The sequence below is a fragment of the Uloborus diversus genome, chromosome 4 (assembly GCF_026930045.1).
Source record: "Uloborus diversus isolate 005 chromosome 4, Udiv.v.3.1, whole genome shotgun sequence".
Classification (NCBI taxonomy): Eukaryota; Metazoa; Arthropoda; class Arachnida; order Araneae; family Uloboridae; genus Uloborus; species Uloborus diversus.
Window position 1 is genome coordinate 150107325 of NC_072734.1, and position 24074 is coordinate 150131398.

A 24074-nucleotide genomic window follows, 5' to 3' on the forward strand; every position below is an offset into this window, starting at 1 on the left:
AAATGTGCTGCAAAAAGTCAAAAAATATCATTTCTCACGCTTGTTTGGAGGTAAAAATTGATCTTACAACTGTTAATTAAATATTTTGTTTAAAAAAAAATAGGGTGTTTTTCTTTAATGCAATTCTTAAACCGTTTTATTATTATCACCTAGTTTTTAACCCTTCAGAAGGTGTATTGCACGGAGTCGTAAATAGAATAACAATTAATTTCTGGTACAAGTGCTTTTCTTTTAAAACATTTATTTAATGGAAAACAAATTGTGTTTTATGTATTTAACCTTAAATGCCATGTGTAGGTTTAGTTGATAGTGTTATATAAACACTTTTGGATTAGCACTAGAATTACGGAAAGCGTCAGTTTGACCCCAAGCAAACTTTTTTTTTTTTGCTAACTGCTTCCCTGTATTTTCATAAAAAGCTTAATCCTTCCTTCACTTTTCCTAAATAAACGTGCTGTGTAATAATAATACAAAGTTTTCAAGAATTTTTTTTTTTTTTTTTTTTTTTTTGTACTCAAACTAAAGGCTAACACCTAAAAGAGAGCAGGGGTCATATTGACAATTTTTAGATAAAAAGAAATGCAAAATTTACTGATTCTGAAAAAGAGCACCAATTCAAGAATGTCTCTTAGAATATAACATTGCTAGAATCTAAAGCATTCATAATGTTTTTGTACGTAAAAAGGAGCATTAACCGCTAGTTTCTGAAATGCAACAGAAACAGAGATAATTACTTTAAGGGTACTTTAAGCTTTTTTAACCAAACTATCACTCATTCATGAAATCTCTACATACTTTTAATAAACTTCATTGATTATAAATATATTTATTTTAAACTCATTTTTACAATTGTGTACTATTATGTAGATTTCTTTTCGACTGTCAAAATAACTCCCGCCGTAATTCTATAAGTATACGGAGATCGCCGTTATTCTAGTGTTAATTGATCATAACATATGCAACTCAGAGGCCAAAAAGCTTAGACGAGACGAATTATGCTGCCTTTACCCTATAGGACGATTCATCAATGAAACATCGGGAGGGTAAAATAAAAATTTTGAAAAGCACGTGGGATCTCATGTATATGAACTAAAATTTCATCCGAGAGTCCAAATAAGGAACAACTAACAAATAAAAGTATGAAATGCTCGATATCGACGCAAAAAAAAAAATAATAGTAATAATAATTTGAATTTTGACATCTTGAATTCAAATTATGTTTTTCGCAATCCCGAGTGTGTGTATATAGGCGTGTGTGCTTGTGTGTGGGGGTATGTGTGTTTGTGTGTAAGGGGTATGTGTATGTGTGTGTAGACACGTGTGTTTGTGTCTGTGTGGTGGCATAAGTGTGTGGGCAGTTGTGTGTATGAATATGTGTATGGGGGGCTTATGTGTATGTGTGTAGGCATATGTGTTTGAGTCTGTGTGCAGGGCATGAATGTGTGGGTAGTGTAGTTTGTGTGTATGTGTAGGTGTATGTATGTGTGCGTGCGTGTGTGTGTGTGTGTAGTTGTGTATGTATGCGCGTGTGTGTAGGACATGGATGCAACCTGGAGACGGCTTTCGCTATAGGAGCAGCATCGTGAGGACCCGGTCGACGGTGATGGTGCGGAGGGTGGCGGTGAGAAAATAAAATGATAGGACATCAAAACAGTCAAGTGAGAACAATAAGCAATCGTGATTGCTCAAAAATTTGAAATGCGTTTTAACTGTATTTAATAAACTAACTTTCATTCTTTGTGTTCATTTGCATAAGATAATCGTGTAAAATATTGAAGATATTTTTCCAAGATTTTTTTTTTTAACCGTCAGTAAAAAATGTCCTAAAGATGAATTTTTCCGCTCTTTCGAATGGAATCAAAATCGAAATGATACGAAGATTATTTAGAGTAGAAAGATCCATTTTTGTTCAAAAAATTACATTTAAAATAAAAAAAGTGCCATTCATAGATTTTTTTTCCTCGATTAGGTCTATAAGCCTTCCCTTCAATTACCCAAACAAACTGAAAATTTCAACAAAATTTGTCTCGTAGATTCGAACTTTCGCCGGATATGTAAATTTGGAGTTTGTGCTACATTTAAACAAAGATAACATACTCATAATTCATAAGAACCTGCATCCTTTCTGCTGCCTTCAGAAATTTTGTAACGAAACACCTTTTACAACATGCCTGGAATTATTTTTATTTGTTTAAAAATTAGCATATGTCAATGCAGCCCTACATATTTAAATATTTACTATTAGCAGTGCATATAGAAACGTGCTTTATGTGAATCATACTATGCCTTTTTACTTCCGTTTACAAAAAACGAAGTATTGCATTCGCGAAAAAAATTTCCCTCAAAAATCGACCTTAATTTCCATTTTGCTCACCTCCGAATGAATGTTGAGTTTTTTTTTTTTTTTTCGACCCGACCACGCGTGGATAAGTGCCTAAGCACGTATAGACACGCGAAATATCCATTTTGACGATTCCCAAGTTAGTTACAACGCGTTTTCTCGTGACGTCTGTATGTACGTATGTATGTATGTGCGTATGTATGTCGCAGAACTCAAGAACAGTATGTCCTAGAAAGTTGAAATTTGGTACGTAGACTCATAGTCGAGTCTAGTTGTGCACCTCCTCTTTTGGTTGCATTCGGGTATTTCTAAAGGGATCTTTTACCCCTTTTTGGGGGGAAATCATTGTTAATTTCGGTGTAAACTCAAGTGATGTTACAATTTGACGGACACTTGGCAATATATCGCCAGTCTTTTGGTCGCCAAGTTTTGTCGCCAACTTGGCGATTTTTTTCCTTTTTTTTAATCTGGTTTCAATTTTGCCACTGTTGGTGATATTTATAGAGTAAACTATTGAATCACATTAAATTACCAATAATGTTAAAAAGACATTAAATTGGAGTAAAAGGAAGTCATGTGAGGCACACATCAGCTCGTTTATGATGCTTCAACATCAAAGAAGAATTGACGTTGTTTAAGATCAAAGCAAAATTTTGCTGGAGAGAGAAAATTTATTCGAAAAAATGCACAGTAATTATGAAATATCTGTAGCTAAAGAAAGTAAAATGATAACCTTATCTTTTTCCAATAATGTTATCTTTGAAAATTATTAAATAATACTAAAGACACGTTTTTATGTGAAACCTTTTTAACGGCATTTTATTCTCTTTATTTTCAATTACTTTCAAGGTAGCAATTAAATAAATTTTTAATTCGAGAATTTATTATTGCACGAAGAAACACATAAAAGAGATTTATTTGGCTGAAGTTTTTCTCAGTTCGTAAAAATTTAATGTTAAATTCGAGTTCCTCTGGTCTCATATACAGTAACATACTGTTATTTATTTAAACTCGGTGTTTAAAAGATTTTTGTTTAATTGCGATTGCTGTTTTAGTTTTATTTAGTTTTCTATAGTTTTAATTTGTTCATTTTTTTCGAGATATTTTTTAAATATTTTCTATTCTCAATTTGTTCAAGAACTCTACAATTTTGTTCGTTTTCCGTTTTTATTTGATCCAACTTTTCACGAAAGTACGAAAGTATGTTTCAGTTTGATGGAAATAGCTATAGTTAGAGGTCGCGAAAACAAAACTTTGTAGTTGCTAGAGGTCATTAGTAAAGTTGAAAACCTAGATAGACTTCATTAGAAAAGAAAAAAATAGTAAGGCGTAGAAACATGAAATTTAGCGTACGGGCAAAATTTTTGTCAGTACCACGGAGCCTGATTTCTGATAAATTAATTGAAGAAAATTTGTTCAATGTTGAATATTATTTTTAATGATTTTTAGCCCACTGGCGCAGAACCCCTTTTTTTCCCCCTTCAGTATTCTTGGAAATAGCGAAGCTCAGTTGTAATTGTTACATATCTGTAACAATAAAATGTATCCAAAAATTAGTTAAAATCAGTTCAAGTAAAAAAAAAGTATATATTAATGTGAGTTATTTCATATATACATATATAATAATATAGCTACATAAATACGGAGATATGCAAGAGGATGTATAGATAGATATAGATTGATAGATATAGCGATTTACAGCTGCAGAGATATACAGATTGATATAAATTGATGAATATGTAAAGATACAGAGAAAGATTTAGAGAAAAATATACGTAGTTCGATAGTTATAGAGATAGACAGATAAATCAATAGATAAAGCACAGAAATACGTGAAATAGTTGAAGTTGAACCGAACCATTGCTTCGGTCACTCGTCTGGTCTGCTAATTCTATATTAGCTACCAGTTTGTTTCGCACTCTTGGCTTCCTTAAGAGGTTTTCCATCTCCAGCTCAGTCACTTTCCTATGCCGGGCTGATGAGTGCGCCAGCATCGAAACTGCAGTCCTCGGCTGGAAATGACTGAGCTGGCGGTGTATTTCACGTATTTCTGCTTTAGCCCTGGTTAATGGGCAGTAATTTACTGAATATACCTTGCCTCGCGTTCAATCTTCGAGTTGAACTGAACCATTGCTTCCTGGCTCACTCGTCTGGTCTGCTAATTCTGTATTAGCTACCAGTTTGTTTCTGCACCTTGACTTCCTTAAGAGTTTATCTTCCAGCCTGGGTCACTCTCCTATACTGGCTGATGAGCATACACGAAACGCAGTCCCTCGGCTGGAAATGACTGAGCTGGCGGTGTATTTCACGTATTTCTGCTTTAGCCCTGGCTAATGGGCGGTAATTTACTGAATATAAGGGTTTACCCAGTTAGGCTGGCAACAATCATGCTGGAACATAGTGTGGAGCAAATTGGAACATTGTGTGGGTCGAGTTAAAACACAATAAATTGACCTAGCAGTATTCCTCGATCATAATTTGCTTCTTGAGAGCGATGTATTTATTATTTTATATATAAAAATATACACCTAGCATTATTTTTACTTAAAATAAAATGATGTTTCATAACATTTTCTTCTTAAATTTGCAAACAACTTTTGGTTTATACCAGTGGTCCTTTTTTTCCTCTTTTTTCTTAGCAATCACGCTGATATAAATCAGTGAACTCTGGCAACAAATATTTCAATAGAAATATTAAGAAATTAATTTTTATACACTATCCTAATCAAGAAGAATCCAAAAGCTGTTGAAACGCTGCCCTTCCTTAAGAGCCTAAACGCATTCCATTCTGCATTATAGTTTATCTGTTATTTTAGACCTAACTTATCTGCGGCTGCAAGTAAATGTTATAATTATTTAATATTAAACAACAACTAATTTGTATAGTACAATATGTAATAAATAAATTATCAATAAAGAGGAATATTTGTTATTCCCGATTTTCGTATTCGAATGATATTATTACTTCGTTAAATCTCATCCAGCCCAGATTTCCCCTTTTTTTTCCACAGTACTGCTTGCATTTGAAAAAAGGTTGCTTGCCTCTCAATATGTAAAAATATTCACTTGTAAACACAAGGAATAAACTGCAAATAAATTATAAAAGCTTGTATAGTTGTGGACAAGAATAATTTTACTCATGAAAGGCAAGCTCAAAGAACCGTTTTGAAGACCGAACAAAAAGAACACAATATAAAAGAAGATACTTTTTTAGAATGCAATATCTTGCTTTGGTATTTTTCTAATCTAACCATAAATCGATTCTATTTTTATCTGCCTGCGGCAATATTTTCTAATAAATGCATTGTATTAAAGGCAAAGAAACTCCAATATTTCAATTTTGAAAACTTTCTTTTGGTGTAGTAAATAAAATATTCCTTTCAGGTACAGCTTTCTCACCGATATTATTCTAACGTAAACATGCATGAAAATGTAAAACCTTTTGAAATAAATTTAGAAATTCAATTAAGGATTTTTCCTCTTTTAAATACCCACATTAGCAAAAAGAATGCTATTTAAACATTTGTCTTGCAAAAAATATTCGAAAAGGAAAATTTAAAATAGTAAAAGTTAGAAACTCGGTGGAAACTTAAGCAGATGTTGCTGCTAAAATTTAATTTCAAACTCGTTTAGCAGCTTAAATAGTTAGACTTTTTTTTTCTTGTATTGCAGATGAAATATTTGAGAATGACAAAATTTATTACTCTTAGGAATATTTCTACTAGAGAAAATTGTTTTAAATGTAAGCAATTATTTTGAATTTTTAGCTGACTTCAAAAAGGACGTGGTTATTAGTTCATACTGATTTTTTTAACACGAATTTAAAAAGGAGACGTTTATCAGGTCATGCTTTTTTTATAGCATATAGTGTTTCACTTAGTGAACCGATTTTGAAGATTGTCTTTTTAATGGATAGGGGATGGCTTAATTTAGGTCCCATACTTTTTTTATCACACATTTTCCTTAGAAAAAACGAGCTGATGTGCGAATCACATGACTTCCTTTTACTCCTATTTAATTTCATTTCCCCATTATTGGCAATTTTAATGTGATTCAATAGTTTACTCTCTAAATATCAGCAACAGTAGCCGAATCGAAACCAAAGCTAAAATTTAAAAAAAACACGCCAAATTTGTCGCCAAGTTGGCGACAAAACTTGGCGACCAAAAGACTGGCGATATATCGCCAAGTATCCGACAAATTATAACACCACTTGAGTTTACATCGAAATTAACAATGATCCCCCTACCAAAAAGGGCAAAAGACCCCTTTAGAAACACTCGAATGCAACCAAAAGGGGAGGTGCACAACTAGACCCTACTAGAAGTCTACGTACCAAATTTTAACTTACTAGGACATACCGTTTTTGAGTTATGCGAGATACATACACACATACGCACATACATACGTACATACGGACGTCACGAGAAAATTCGTTGTAATTAGCTCGGAGGTCGTCAAAATGGATATTTCGGGTGTCTGTAGGTTCCTAGGCATATATCCACGTGTGGTCGGGTCAAAAAAAAAAAAACTCGGCATTCATTCGGGGGTGAGAAAAATGGAAATTAAGGCCGATTTTTGAGTGAAATGTTTTTCGCGAATACAATACTTCCATTTTTGTAAAAGGAAGTAAAAATTAAGGGCAAAAAATGGTAAATTTTATGTTATTTCCCTATTATGTAATTTCTCTGATTAAATATAAAACCCATTGTTAAAAAAGTGGTTGCCATAAAACAAAACTATTTCTGAAATCATAATGAGAGTTTTGAAAGAAGGCCTCCGAAGCAAACATAAATTTCATTGACTAGCACAGTAGTATTTTTCTTTTCATCTATGCCAATTATAGATTTGGAAAAGTAAAAAGACATAGGATTTTTATTGGGAGTAATTTGTATTTCTGAGAAAAATAAATTAGTTTGGAAAATCGTTAAAATTTAAATGGTTCTAATTAAAATAGTTAGCCCAGAAATAAACCAAGATTCGTTTTTAGTACCAATCACTTAAAATTTAGACGCGTTAAAAAAATTCAAAATATGGAGCACTTGTATGAAAAATAGGGTGAAGTTTCGTAATGGCAGCATCATACTATTTCTGAAATGCATCTAGACTAGAAAGAATGAAATAAAATATTTTTGGAACAAATGGAACCAACTTCAAAACTGCTGGAAATTGCTTTAAAGAGTAACAAATAATTTATAAGTTGAACACCATCGATACTACTTTTAAGCATTATTTTTGAAGTATGTGCATAAACGGTAGATAAATTCATACTTAACCATAATTCAGTACGAATATAAACTTTAATGGGCCTAGGTTCTGCAATAGAAATCGCATACTACATTGATAACAACATATCTGTGTAACAGTAAAAATGTTCGTTCTTAATTTTGACTGGTTTTCATAAACAATACAAACGAAAAATAGTCATATACCACTTTCTCCATCGTTTTTGCGCCGACTTCTTAACCTATGTTTAAAAGTAGTACCGATGATGTTAAAACAAGTTTTTTTTTTTTCCTTTTATTTTTCAGAGCAATTTCCAATTTTGAAGTCGGTTTTATTTTTCTCAAAAAAAAAATTTTACATAATTGTGTAAATGTTAAGTTACTTTGATTTTTGAGAGCAGAGATGAAAATATCACTACAGTCTCGACCTCTTCCTTTTTACTCAAGTATCGTTTTTATGAAATGATCCCCAAAAATTGTTTTTTGAAATTGCATATTAGTCACACATCTCCCCCAGTGATGTTGCTTTTTTAATGCATAAACTGTTCATGAATTTTAAATCCTTAAGAAAGACGAAAATTTATTGCAACAATAATAACAAATCGTTTTAATGCTACATTTGAAAAAAAAGCTAGCTCGAAATGCAACCTTGAAGTGAAGTCTAAATTAGTATTCTCTAGCTCTATAAACGTTTTAAACAACTTATATATTTATTTATGATAAAATTAAATTCATTTGAAAGATGGAACATTTTAGTAACTGTTGAATTCTGTTTCACTCAAACAAGACTGAAACAGTCTACTCAAGAATACATCGCATAAATAAAAAGCAAAGATCAATTGAGGCAGTGAGAAGCAAAGGGATGTAAGAGTTCATTTTAAAATTTTGAGTAAAACGCGTTAAAAGATAAGGTCCTAGGTAGTCTTTCATTGAAAGGTTTTCTAAATCATGCTGTATAACAGCACCTACCATTGCTACTAGTACCATATTTTGCCCCAAGACAGAGGAAAGGTTCACCTACCCTTTGTAGTGGTTATCTCAAAATTTTTAATTTTGCCACTTACATCCCTTTGCTTCTTACTGCCTCAATTCAATTTTCTTTGTATTGCTTTGTGAGTAAGAAAATTCTGCATGGCATATTAATGCTCCAGTTGTCTTCTTCATTACGTGTACGGTGGTCAAGGCTTGAGATATCTAGAAACAAAGACGTTTAAGTGAAAAAAAGGAAGATTTTGAGATAATCATTTTAAACCATAGAAGAAACAACAATATTATGTCACAGCGCAATATTTTAGCACTAATCCCCACAGGTGCTTCATGTTAACACGGTTTAAAAAACCTACTAAATAAGAACTCCTGCATGTTTTTAACTTAGCACTTGTTTTACTCAAAATCGTTTGCTGCTTGCACCCCATTTTAATCTAGTCATGCTAGTTCTTAATTATCAAAACTAAACTTTTTGTTCACTAGAATTCATCGCCCTCCACATATTCGTTCTTTTTTTAACCATCCCAGCAAGTAACGAGAATTGAGGGACTTTACTGCATTAAACGCAAAACATTTCCTGCATACAAAAATAAATATGGTCAAAAGTACGAGGTGAACAGTTGTTATCGTATCATCAAACTTATTATTGGTACTTTTTCCATTATGTCATATATATAAGGATTGCAATCTTTTCTTTTTTTCTCGTGATTCAGTCCCGGAAGCAAATGCTGCAAAATAAATTGGGGTGGGAGCTACGTAGATTTCTTTTTTCCAAAATAGTAAATAAGCATTCCAATAACCAAAAGTAAGAAAATGAATCAGAATTTATTGCCTACTAACAAAAGTGAGTTAATGAGAAGTGAAGAAAATGAAAAGTGAATTGAGAGAATAAGAATGTTTAAAAAATATAGGACTAATGTTTGTCGTCATGGTTACAAATTGTCGGTGTTTTGCGTTTCAAAATTCAGATGTATGCCAGGGACTGAATGCTGGATGCTTCATTTTAATTGAAATTTTAGTCTTAATAAATAATATTGGTTTTTTCTACAGCAAACCATTAAGTACAGCATTATTTTTTCTTTTGTGCGTGTGTGAACGATTTACGGAAATTCAAACTGAACCTTATGTATCAATATACACTAGACATATCTATTACAATCTATAACATGCCTATGATAAAGTAGCAAAAAATATTGAATTGATAATAATCAGGAAAAGTAATTTCATCTCTCTCTCTCTCTCTCTCTCTCTCTCTCTCTCTCTCTCTCTCTCATTCCAGATCTAAGTAAGTTTTAACCACTTACTAAATACTTAAAAGTTTTAAACTAAAAACTTTCGTTGCACTTACCAGCTTATATTAATTACGTCTAGTAAAATCCAAGAATTCATATTCTCCTTTTTTTTCTTTTGCAGTTAAATTTGAGAATTTTTTTTGCAGAAATATTTAAATTCGAGTTCCATAAAAGAATATCTAAAACGCTCCCTAATCATCATTCAACGAAAACATCAGTGACTTTTTTCTTAAATTAACACGTTTATCTCCTTTCTTACCTTCTGACAATATTTAAACAGCTGTATGTTTGATCAACATAAAGTAATCTACTAGAGTCAAAAAGGCAGAGTAGAGAGTAGTTTATCTTTCCCTTACCTGTTGAATTGAAATTAACCTATGAGTTAACAATCGTTTTCTCTCATTTGTAAATATAGCAACGTAGATAATGTTTGACACCTTTTTGATATGGAAAATATGTTGACATTTTGGAGTAATTGAGCAGCTAAATAAGGTAAAATAGTAAGGAATTTTATACCATGCAATATTGAGGAGTATAAGTACATAAATATTTGTATTTCTATATTTTTACCGCATGGGAAATTTTTTAATGAGGACACGGTTTTGTTGACATATACTTAAAACTTTCAAAATATGCGTGTTTATTTTATTATTTCTCTTTACATAAAATGTCAATGTAAAAAACATCTTAAAAGCTTTTTAAAGTGGATTTTTTTTATTTCCTCAAAGATTAGATTAGATCAGTTTTGGTTTGTTATGATTTTAGTAATTTTTGAATACTCTTTTTTTCGATTACTAAAAATCGAATTATATATATTATATTGAAGGCATTGAATATTACATTTGAGGCATTTTTGACGCCAGACCTATTTCTCTCGAAATGATCATTTGAAGATAAAGTTAGTCAAAGAACACACACAGCACCACTCCCATCTCAACATTTTCATCTTCACTTTCACTTCTCCATTTTTCTTTTTATGATGAAAAAGAAAGTTGCTTCTCCCCATATGGCGTATTTTGCTCGATATAGTTAAACTACGAGTTTTGTTGCAGATTTTTTACGAGATTTGTGAGCTTTATTGATCTTCCCCGACATTAAATAAAAAGCATTAATGAATGGAAAAAAAATCACAATTAAAAATTTCTGATTTCTTTTAAAGCCTATATTTGTTTCGGAAAAAAAATGAAAATTGATTCTACTTGTTAAAAACATGCACCTATTTATTTAGCCGAATTTACTTGATTTAAAAGATAAAACAACATATACTTTCGTACAGGCACACAAACGACTTTTGGTTTGTAAGGAAAGTTGGAAAACTAAAAGAGATGGTCCTTAACAAGACATGCATTCTTTTTACACAAAAAAAAGAGTTTATAAATTATACCCTAATATAGCACAATGTTTAACCGTATTGAAAGTAAACTTAGAAAAATAATTCACTTTGTGGGTACAATGTATTGCAACTATAATGTGTAAAAATAAAGACATGCATTGAAAAACCTTTAACAATAGACAGAACCCCCCCCCCCCCTCCATATCTAATAACTATTTTATACTTAATGCAAAGTGGAAAAAAACTGTATTGTGCGGGTACAATTTATTGCAACATCTTCATTTAAAAATAATGACATGCATTCAAAACCTTTACCAAATTAAGAACATATTAAATTTCCTCTTTTTATCCTGAATGTCAAAGTTACAGAAACATTTAAAATTTATTACAATTAATACAAATAATGCATACTTCATAAGAAAAACTTGATCTTTATTCGGAGCATGCATTTTCCTATAAATTCTCATAAAACAGAAGACATGTGTTTACAAACATTTTTAATTCAACACTATTGACAAATTTCCCGTAACTCATAAAACCCGAAAATATTGTAAAAGCATCAGGCAAGAGTTAATAAGAGAGGGTATATTTTACAGGACTTTATACTTAATGTCAAACTTCTTTAAAGCACAACCGATTCTGCACGTGCCCAGACTATAAAACTTTTATCGGCGGCAAACAAGGCAAGCCGGAAGCCAAGGAAACGCAATAGCCCCTGGGAGCAAAAGTTTCCGCCGAAAAACACCCTTACACTTAGGGAACAGAAAACTTCAATTCCGCGGGAATTCTCTGAAGAAAACTTAAAAGAGATTTTTAAACACTTTTTCGGGCATTGAATGGATTTAAAATATAGGTGGCTGAAGTCTGACGCGTTTTATTGGCTGAAATACTTCATCATTGGTTGTGGTCTTAAAGCTTTTTTTTTTTTTTTTTGGAAGTAAGGAAAGTTTGAAATTCAGCAAAATTTTGTATTATTTTACGGTAAATCATAGTGGAACTTTAAAACAGGAAAAGTTACTAGTTGCTTTATGATCATGTAAAAGGGCGCTAATATCGGGGGGACGGGGGGGGCTCGAGCCCTCCCCCCCCCCTTTTAAATTAGAGCTTCCTTGCTTTTGGTACTTTTTTCTTTGCAAAAATGTGAAAACATTTATTCTCCAGCCATTAATGAATAAGTTATTACAAATGAAGTATTTTAATGACTCTAATCTATACTGAAATCGGTTTCCATGGAGAAAATACCCTCCTAACCCATGGGGAAAATATCTGAGCCCCCCCCCCCCTTAAAATTTTGCATATGGGCGCCCTTGATCATGTACCATATCACTTAAAATTTATAATGTAGCAAAAATGTGTAGGTAGATACGCACTAATAAGTGATGTACCGACTAGTTTAGTTTGGAAGCCAAAGATGTTTAAATGCTATTGGGAATGAAAAGTAACTACAGGTGGCGCTATAATTAGGATAAAAACAAAACCAGCTTGTCTGCTACAATGTTCTGCTACGGTATGAAGCAAGCAATGAATCATTACATTTCTACTTTTTTTAGTGATATTTTTGCCTTGTTTTCATATTTTGTGCTTGGTCTGTGAAGATGTAGTTATTCTTAATGCATCATAAACTTTAGATTTATTGGTTTTCTTTTCCTATTTTGATTTGTAGTATTGGTATTTGTTGCACGTCCATTCTTCGACTCTAAACAGTTTACAATCATTTCATATCTTTTTGAATTTCTAACTTTAACTTTGATCTACTGTCTACTACCTTCCCTTTGGTTGGTGCTTATTTCTACACAAGAAGATTGCATATTATTATTTGCACTGATTGATCTAATTAGTTTCGTGCCGATAAACACCAAGTTACCTTTAAAAATGTAGCTATAATATACTTGTATCATAGCAGATCCTAGTAATTTATCAATAGTATAAACTACTCAGGGTCAGTTTCCCGAGTGGTTCACATTGCAAAATATTTTTGTATCCCACATTGTCACCCTTGGATGACTGATGATCAAAAGTAGTATGAGTGACAAGACAAGTTTTCTTATGATTCCTTTTTCAGATTTATCAGAAAGATTAACGGTTAAACAAGAGTTTCTACAAATATAACAGCTTGAGAGCTTTTCATTTTCGTTCAATAAGTTAAAATACACGAATGACATTTTTTCCTTTGCTTAAAAGTTTAACACGCAGAACAATGGGAAATCGCCATCGTTTCCTATTTAGATTCTCTCGCCAGATGGCGTGTTGGTTACTTTCAGTTCCCAATTTTTATAATGGTTTTATTCTATTTGTTCTGTATTGGGTGAATTGGTTGATTGGCAGTTCATAGGTAGTGAGTCAAGATTTTTTTTTTCGATACAAAAAAAATCAAAAGTGAACAATAGCAATTATAAAGTTAATTGTTACTTTAACGTTAACATGTTAATAAGAAGTTTGAACGTGAGGCTGTTAAAACGCGATCTTTTAAAATGCGTCACTGAGAGAAAACAAGCTATTAAAATTAAATGGATTTGCTTCATGCTGAATGTATATGAATTCAATGTGTATAAAATGTATCAAATATTTCGCAAAATGAAAGTAATAGGCTGATTTGTGGACCTTTTAAAAAAAAGGTCGATTTTAGACCCACCTTCCCCCCACTTACTCTGTCTTGGGTTGATCTATCGGGATAATCTTTTCAATCGTTGCCAAAAACAAAAAGGAATGATGGTAATTATAAAATTAATGCTAAAACATATAACAATTAGTTATAACACATGGATTTGTGAATTTTGAGCTTTTAAACTCTTCTTTGCTGATAAAAATGCTGAAAAAGTCTGTGTCTCTGAATATCTGTGTCTCTGGATATCTGTGTCTCTGGATGTCTGTGTTTCTGGATCTCTGTAAGTCTGTTACGCGCATAGTGCCTTGACCGTTCGACCGATTTTCATATAATGTGGCATAGAATTAATTCATAGCATAGGGGTGGTCACCTTAAAGCGATTTTTCATAAGTTCAATTTTGTTCTTTTTCTATTCCAATTTTAAGAACATTTTAACGAGCAAATTATCATAACGTGGACGAATAAATTACCAAATTATCATAACGTGGAACCGTAACATGGGCGAGCAAATTAACAGAGCAAATTGGCGAGAAATTCATCGTCCATTATTTATAAATATACTGGCGAATCAAATGACCTTTTAATTTTCTACTACGGGCAAAGTCATGCGGGTACCACTAGTAAGTAATAAGAGAGGTATTTTAGGTTTACTTTGATTCTAGTCTTCAGTCTATTAAAAACTGTTTCCTCGCATACCTTTTTATTATGTGTCTGAATCAGCATTCTAACTAGGTTTTTGCTTTATGACACTTGATAAAGGATAAAAAGTTGTCTCAAAAATGTAGCGACTAACTTTTAGGGAAGGTAGATTACATTTTAACGAGTGAGACTTTCACTGGAGTCCAAAGTCGGGGACGTTAAGGAAAAGTATTAGCAAAGGCGGAAGATTTGTGATAACATAAGACAGTGATTGATGAGGAACCGTAATTCGTACAAATGATGCATCAGATGAATCGAAATGTTTCAACAGATGCTACAAACTTACACTTGCAGATATGATGCAAACTTGAATACTGGAATGTCGTCAGGGAGGGAAGGCATGTTTAAATTACTTCGGAGCAGGTATAAAAAGGTGTCAATATAGTCTCCTGATGCAATATCGTTTAGAATATGAATAGAGACTTGCCTTTCCATCCATCGAAACTGAATATGAATAGAGACTTGCTTTCCATTCTTCAAAACTAGAAACCAATTGTGTCTTTAGACATTCCTTCAATACAGCAACGCACAGCCTTCTCGTGCAAAAACATGGAAATGTCTGTGTCACTAGTTCCAGTTGTGTTCCTGGTGCTCCTCGTGCAGCTTCAGACTTTTGACTGCCTCCTTGCCCATCTCTTCCGTGTTAATATCGTTGACTCACCTGTGTGTATTTTATGTTCAACTGGACAAGACATCAAACTCCCGGGTCCCCGTACATACCACCTTCTGTGGTTTTACCTAATTGCATGGGGCCCTGAAAACATCTGTGTTTTCGATTCAAACCAGAAGCCGAGAAATCCCAGGTCCAACATCTCTAGAGGTATTGAGTTACTTGGAGGACTTTATGTTCATGACATATTTAATCTGCCTCTTTCACCATTAACGAACACGGAGGATCTTTGACCGACTGACATCCAATCCGGGACCCTTTGGTTACGAGTCAGACGCCTTACCGATCAGGACACTACGGCCACTGGACAAGATAAGACAGTTAAACACATAGACGAATTTCCTGCACTATCTTATTGTAATTCTACTGCAAGAAAATATTGGAGAGTGCGTAGTTATATGACATAATTGTCAACAGGTGGCATTTTAAAAATAAATAAATATAGCCAGCTGAAGTACCATGTTCCATAATTTTGGAAGTAGTTTGGAACCGTAAGTCCTATCCCCCTCCTCACTCCTTCTGGGTGCGGCCTGGGTGCGTACGTCCCTCCATCGGAGAACTGGTTGCCAGACATGTTCAAAGAACTCATTTAGTTTCCTTGATTGTAGAAGCCTAAAGGGGATAATTTCGAGCATTTGTTGTTATATAATATACTATATTCTTCTAGTTCGCTCTTTGTAATAATCTTCTACCTCCGATGAGATGGAAAGGTGAACATCTGGGTTATAGGCGGAAACGGAAGCCTCCATTAGTTTGCAGGGGTGTCAGTTTGAGTTACAGATGTGCGAGTTCAAGACATTGCATTATAATTTAGAAACACAATGTAAGTGGAATCAATTTGCAAACTTGAGTTGGATATTTTGCATAAAATAAAGTATGGAGCAAGAATTCGAAGCTTAGTCCCGTTGAAATAAAGAAACACATGCATAAAAAATCCTCTGGCAGTTTCTGATTTCCCCCTGCTAGGTTTATTCAGGTGAAACTATACCACCGAAAAATGGCGATCGACCTGAAAGTGGAAACAGAACACGATCAATAAGTTTGTAATAAGTGGGACGAACGAGAGCAAACAGTGAAAATTTTACTACTCGTGTGGTCATGGGTATCCTACCTAATCCAAAATAAAATGTTCCGTTTTCGTATTCTGTTCATCCACCATCTCTATTTGTACATGGTCAAGCTATAGAATCGTCTTAATTGGTCGTTCACAAATTTTCCACTGGAAACGTAGTCGGATAGTAACTACGCCCAAAACATGTTTTCCTTTAATCCTTTTCTTGTGTTCTTTCAGATCTGCTACCTCTGCTACCATTTTTCCTGACTTTTCCAGTTATGAGCTCCTTTTAGACCTACCTCCCCTAAAAACTTGTCGCTACGTTTTTTGAGGCATCCTCTATATGCTCAATTAAAAGAAGAATTACTGTTCATACGTATATGAAGTATCAAAGATATGTTGCTTTGTCCTAAAATGCAGAGCGTCTTATTTTTAGAAAATTTAGCTTTGTCGCAACTTCTAACGAAAAATTTACTTGGGTAGCAAACTTTGCTCCAGATATGTGCTCTTAATAATGAAATTAAGTTTGTGAAATGTACCATCAGACATTAATGTTAAATTCTTTCAACAGCTCTGCCATCTTCTGTGAATTTGAACTATACCATCCACTCTGGAATAGTTCGTGTTGCTTGTGAAGTGGACGATGTCTTTCCCCTACCTGAGATGTCCTTGTTCAAGGTCGAACCGGGAGAAGTCGACCCGACGCCCATAGACGAAGAAGAGCTGGATTATGAACTGGAAGATGGGGCTTACAATGTTGAACTCTCGACAAATATTACGGAAAGGGAACTGGCATCGGATGGATTAACATTCTTCGGATGTTCGGTAGTCCTTAATGGGACCAAATACGAGAAAACGATTCAAGTTCCTTACTTTCCAGGTAGTATTTTGCTCTAATACATCGACAATTTTCCAACATTGAATTTAAGATTACTTTGCAACAATCAGTTTTTGGTTTAGTTGCGCAAAGAAGGAAAGAATCTCAATTGAAATTGCCTTCGCCAAGGAAATATAAGTTCACACTTGTGCATAAGCAGTGATGAGTAAACCACTTTATTAAAGCAAAATTATTGCACATGTTTATTCTAGGGTTACATAGAGCTCCCCTTTCATGATCCTCATCACCATTATCATCCTTTGTCCTTCCACTGCGGGAATAAGCCATTTCCTGGATTATTCCAATATACTCTATTTACTGCGATTCTTCTCCATTTTGAAAAACTAATATCTCCATTAAAAACTCCCTTGGAAAAAAAAGTGAAACGTATACCTTTGTGCAGAAACAATAGAGAGCAAGATAATGGTGAGCAAGTTTTAAACCATAAACTACAAAAAAAAAAAAACAAAGCATACGCGTATTCTGGAGTAACACGAAACCAATTTCATCATCATCATACTTATCATTATTAGAATTTATCCATCCACTGGAGGATGAAACCCTCTCCTAAGTTATTCCAATATCCCCTGATTCACAGCATTCTCCTCCACTTTGCTCCGACAAACGAGAAGCTGATCTTTTCAACGAAAGTAGTCTATTCCTTCTCTTGGTATCCAAAACAGAGCTTTGCTGGTCCATCTAGCATCTCTTCTTCTAACGAGGTGCTGTTCACTGCCCTTTTCCATTTAAACTACTTTACACTGGAAAAGACACCAATGACTTTAATTTGCCCGCTAAATTATGTGTTTCGCTTTCCATTCCTTCGTATAAATGGGTGCAATTATCTCTAAATGCTTCTATTAGTTGTTTGCAGCTTTATTGCAGTTTTTCCCAATATCCGAATTTCTGGATTATAAGCATTGACAGACCATTATAAACTTTACTTTTCAAATTAATTGGGAGGCTATTCTTCAATATAGTACTATTTCTTCCGAATACTCTCCTCGCAAATTTAACTTAGTTGCTAATTTCTTTCATGATGTTTCCGCTTTTGTTCCAGACCAGTTAAGCGCCTCACCGTCTTTAATTCATTCATATCAATAGTGATCTTTTGCTGAGAAAAAAAAGTAATTTAACATAATTTTTGGGTTGCTTAATTTATTTTTCATGCAAAAAATTTGTTAATTTTGTTTCGTTCTTAAATTATTTTCTTAAATTCCTCAAAAGAAATCAAATGTCAAAATGTCATCCGCAGTTTCCAAATGATTTGTTAGTGCTCCTTGAATAAAGCTGTGACTTTTTCCTTGAATAAAGCTATGAGTGAGCATCAAGCAAAAGTAACTTATGCCTTGATGCTCACAGCTTTAGTTTTATAGGATTTTTTGTAAATCCAAACCACGCATTAACAATTCCTAACTTCTGCTGTTTATATTTTAAAGTACTGTTTCGTTCATTACGAGTGTGACAGTTGTTTAGCTTTAATTGTCGAGATAAGAATATTAATTGAAATAAAAGAGTTTGTCTTTAAAATCGCAAACACAACCAAACTGCCAGCAAAATTACACTACGAAAAAAAAGTGTACAGATAAACACCAAATCTGGAATGTTAATTATTAATAAAAATAAAATTGAGAAAAACAGCATTAAACCAAAAAAAATATTATGTTAAAAACTGTAGACGTATTTGAAATATTTAACCGCTCCGCACATTTTAAAAACTAATTAGAAGTGAATATATTGCCACCACTCAAATAACCGTATTAGTCACTGTTTCCAGCATTTGTTGTATCACTCTTTACAGTAAACAATTTTTCGCTTTTTCAAAATATGAAAATTGAAAATTCTTTTGCAATATGGCATATGAGTTAGTTTTTTTTTATTTTAAAGATGCAGCGCAGTTAATAATGCAACTAGTAATATAAACATATGAGGCAGTGAAAGGCAAAGGGATGCAAGTGGCAAGATTAAAAATTTGGGCATAACCCGTACAAATGGTAGGTGAGCCTCTCCTCTGTCTTGGGGCAAGAGATGGTACTAGTAGCCCTGGTGTTTGTTGCTATGCAGCATGAGTTAGAAAAAAATTTTTAATGAAAGCCTACCTAGGATCTGATCTTTAAACGCGTTTTACTCGAAACTTAAAATAGTCCACTTGCATCCCTTTGCTTCTCACTGCCTCATATATCGTATCCATGACATTTAAACCTTTCACCTAAAATATTTTTAATTTTGCTGTTATGGGAATATGAATACCAAAAAAGAGACGCAGAATTTTAACGTAAAATTTTTATTTTCCTAAGATTAATCAAAAATTCAATTTTTAATCTATTTACTTAGATCTTGCAATACACATCACATATTAAACACTGAAATTGAATTCCTAACAGCATTAAAGTTATTAAATGAATTAATAATTAAATATCTTGCAGAGTCAGATAAAATTCTTTAAGCACCTAAACAGCATTTAATATTGAAAAAATGTATAAACGTTTCATACTTACAACGTCAATTTCTGAAAATTTAGAGAAAAAAATCAAGGCTTCGGCAGCCAATTTTGAGTAATATACATTTTAATTAAAAACTTACGCAAGGAACAGTCAGCAATTTGAAATAGCATTCTAATTAATTATTCTGCAAAATTTAAATCACTTGAAATACTCCTTCTCATTGCAGCTCATTAGGAGGCTAGCGTTTAATCTTGAAATTTTCTTGCTATATTGAAATGCAATTCAATTTTTTTCCTTTAAACTATTTAATATAATTGACCTTTCTAATAATATAGTAGAAGTAGTTAATATGAAATATTTCTTAAAAGAACCGTATTATCAATCAACTTAAAAATCATAATTAAACTAAATCTGCAGGTAGACTCACTGATGTTTGGTTTGATTGGCAAAATAAGTTACAATTATAATAGTTTAATATCTGATATCAACCTTATTAAAGATCTTTCCAAATACAGGACATGATAATCATTCTTCCCCCTATTTTTTCTGGAAATAAAAAAATAAGTTCATTAATTTAGGACCTTTCACTCTACTAAAGGAAGAAAGTTTTTTTTTTTTTTTTTGCTAAGAATTAAATGCTGTTTTAATTACAATGTCCAAATAATTTTAGTGCAAAGTGCTCAAGTTATTTTTTTTCTCCTTATATTAAAATCATTAGGTTTTTGCTCGCGAAACTTACTTTCTCCGTTAAAATTGTCAGTAGTACTATTTTTTTTTTTTTTTACTTAGTAAAACTATTTTTTAGCTTTTAGTAATTGTGCATCTTCTTCATCAGTTAGGTGGAGTTTGACCTAAAGCCCTGAATCGTAGAATAAGTATAAACGCGTCCGCCATCTTGGGGCTAAACACCGCTTTCATCTATGTGCGCTCTGGTGAAGTAGCGTGTTGCTTCTGGATTGTGGTTTCTTATTACCTCTATCCATGGCCCCACTAGATGGCGCTGACGCTTAACGGGTCTTGACAATTTACGACTTTTCTGTGTTAAACCGATGCAACTATGATCCACTCATGCATCCACCAACAATGGAAAGTTTCAAAGTTTGTTTATTTTGTTTGACGTCGCTCATTTTTACCGCAAGATGCACTGAACGAAACTCCTGCATCCACCAATCAATTTCAACGTAATGGAAACAGGGGTTCCCTGTAGCGCCCTCTTTGTTGCCATGAGTTTCAGCGATGGTTACGGCCAATAAGCGTGAGCGATATTTAGTGGGGCCACGTTCTATGTTAATCTACAATCAAGAAGCAAAACGCACTACTTCATCACAGCAGACATAGGAAGGAAGAATTTTTCTTTCTTTTTTTCTTTTTTTAGTTTGTAAGTAGCTTATTTATCAGCCTAAACCCTTGAACCTGAAATAATCCGTTATCTTTGACTGAGGAAAAATTCTGACCGCACCCTTACGCTTCAACAAAGCCAAACAAAAGTTGTCTAAAAGCTTGAATGGATAAAATTTTGCCGAAAAAATATTTTAAAAACGAAACAACCGCACAAATATTTTTTCAATGCTGCTACAGTTCTCAAATCTAAATAATATCATCCTTTAAAAGTCTACTACTGGATGACTCACTTCGATAAATATATATAACATCATAGGACAAAGGCAGATTTTTTTTTTTTTTTTTTTTTTTTAATTGCTTGTAGAAACGAATTATTGTAAGTGATGTTTCCCTACTGTACCTTTACATTTTCTTCCTTGCATATATCAGCATCAATCATAAAATGTTTGCATTTTTATGTTACATTTATATTTCATAGAAATAAAATGTTATTTTCAGTCTTTTCATGATGTTTCTGGAAATCTACAGCGTTTTCATCTGCTAATGTTTCATTTTGTATCTTTTCATACTTTTATTTTGCATTACAAAGAAACTAGCATATGCTAACGATGTTTTTCATTCTAGATCCTGTAGCAGAAAAACAAGAAGGTAAGAATCTACTTCCAATACTCCTGTGCAGATATTATAACTAAAAATCGATAAAAAGTGCATTAAAACTATTTTTTTTTTACTTTTTAGATCTTAGTAAATAATAATCTAGTAGTTGTATTAATATTTACTTATAAAACCTTCGACGTGTTTCTAAAACAGTTATTTGTGCTCTCTCAATATATATAATAATAGAAAATAAAATTCCGCCAGAAAATATTTCAGGCGGAAAATATTTTAGGATATCTCTTGGGCATATGATATATAGCTGTAATATTGTTATTTTCCCATATAATTTCATATTGTCAATATTTATCTAAGTATATCAACTACAAGTTCTGAAAATCTTGCATTTTAAACTAGTAATCAGCTTTTCAATCCCGCTTTTATGTTTTTAGGAAAGCAAAAGAAATAAGTTTTGATAGTTAAGAATTTGATTTTATAGACGATAGGTTTTGAGAGCGCCCAGAGAATTTTCGAATCTATAAATAAGTAGGGGAATGTAGGGCAAAGTGAAATAGTTAAGCTGACTGAGCTTTTCTGAAATTTACAGTACATAAGGAAAAACATTGTATTTTACAGTAAAACTTGCATTGAAACTGTTTTTTTTGGGGGGGGGGGGTTTTAAAATTTTAGCCATAAAATTCGAGGAACATTTTTACTTTAAATTTTTCGTGAGAAAAATAAAATATTTTCTATTTGGTTATCTTTACTAATAATAAAGCTGAAAGTCTCTCTGTCTGAATGTCTGGAGGATGTCTGGATGTCTGTAGGATGATCGGATCTCTGTGACGCGCATAGCGCCTGGACCGTTCAGCCGATTTTCATGAAACTTGGCACAAAGTTAGTTTGCAGCATTGGGGTGTGCAGCTCGAAGCGATTTTTCAAAAATTCGATTTTGTTCTTTTTCTATTCCAATTTTAAGAAAAAAACTATCATAAGATGGACGAGTAAATTACGAAATTATCATAACGTGGAACTGTAACATGGTCACAAGCAAATTGGCGAGAAAATTCACCATACATTATTTGTAAATATACAGGCGAACCAAAAGAACTTTTAATTTTTCTATTACGGGCGAAGCCGTGCGGGTACCACTAGTAAAAAATATTTTTGGTCAAATTAATCAACAAATGAAATGTTCAATGATTAAATAAAAAGATCTAGAAACAATAAACGAAAAACATACATACATAATACATAAATTGGTTAATCATGAAGAAAAATAAATGAGTGAGTAAAACAGTGAATGAATAAGAAAATGAATGAATGAACACACTAGTGAATTACTAAGTGAAGGAAAGTAAATGAATTGAATAAAAAATAAATATGTAAGTGATTTAGTTAACGATAGGGAAAATAAACAAAATAAACTCTTTCCCTTTGCCCTATCCACTTTTGCCCCGCATATAGTTGACTAATTGCACAATATATTCAAAATACAAATAAGCTTGATATTAACTAAATAAATATTTCACCGACTATTAGAAAGTCTCAGTTAATATTTAGAATGTTAAAAACTTCGGAGTTGGAATCGGAACCAGAGTTAGTCATATTTACTGGTTTTAATTTAACGAAATTGATTCTTTTTTTTTTTCTAATGAATTGAAAAAATCTTGTTTTTTGTCAAAAGCTTAGACACAAAATTAAAAATTGGGAACCACGCTTAGAATGTTAAATGTCATCTTTTAATCACACAATATTTGCAAAAATATGTAAACTACAAACTAAAGCAAATTATTGTGCACAGATTTCTTAAAGAAGTATGAAATAGTGTACTTAAAAACGTGTGTTTGTTGTAATACGTGGTCAAAAAAAGGTTAAAAAAGGAAAGAGGATTATTCAAAGCCACATTGTATGTAAAAAAAAAGTCAGTTTCATCAACGAAATTTTAAACTTGTCAGCCTAATATTAATCCACCATCGTTTCAGTAACTTTCATCAACGTTCCATACTTAGATGAGAATTCTTTTCAGAATGATTGGAATTTTTAATATGTACTTGTTTTTTATGTTTCACTGAAATAACAGAAGAGAATTTTTAATTATTATGAGCTACTTATTTATTACTGATGCTGCGAGCATGCGGAACTTTTTTTTTAGTTGGATTATCCTTTTTACTTAACAACTGTGTACTTAACTGCATTATAACTTTAGCTAACATCAGGATTGACTTTTATGGCAACTTAATTTAGAAACTTACTCTCTCATAACTTTCAATCGTCGCTCTACCATCTCACTTTTCCTCGATCGTTCCACAAGAGCCACCTATCTATTACAAAATACACTAAACTCCCGATTTTCCGTTGGTGGCATTAGTGCGAGGTGGAGTATCCGCGACCTTTCACACCTGCAAAAACATTTTTTTGGCGATGGCTAACTGAATGTAGATAAAGGCACACGTTTTAAAAAATAATTGAAAAAAATATTTTTATAGACGTTCCTATTTATTTCTTTCCCATCCCTTACAATGACATCAAACCTTTCAATATCATTGACACCTGACTAGTTGAAACCTGATTTTTAGACCTACACTAACAGTGCTGGTAATAAAAAAAAA

The 24074-nt window shown here is 32.8% G+C and overlaps 1 protein-coding gene across 1 annotated transcript in view; it reads left to right on the forward strand.

Moving 5' to 3' along the window:
- Positions 1–24074, forward strand: part of LOC129221219 (uncharacterized) — a 97540-nt gene that overhangs the window by 60108 nt on the left and 13358 nt on the right. The window contains exons 3-4 of the mRNA XM_054855673.1: positions 16778–17086; positions 21493–21516. Of these exons, the coding sequence (XP_054711648.1) occupies positions 16778–17086; positions 21493–21516 (333 nt within the window). The remainder of the gene's footprint in view (positions 1–16777; positions 17087–21492; positions 21517–24074) is intronic.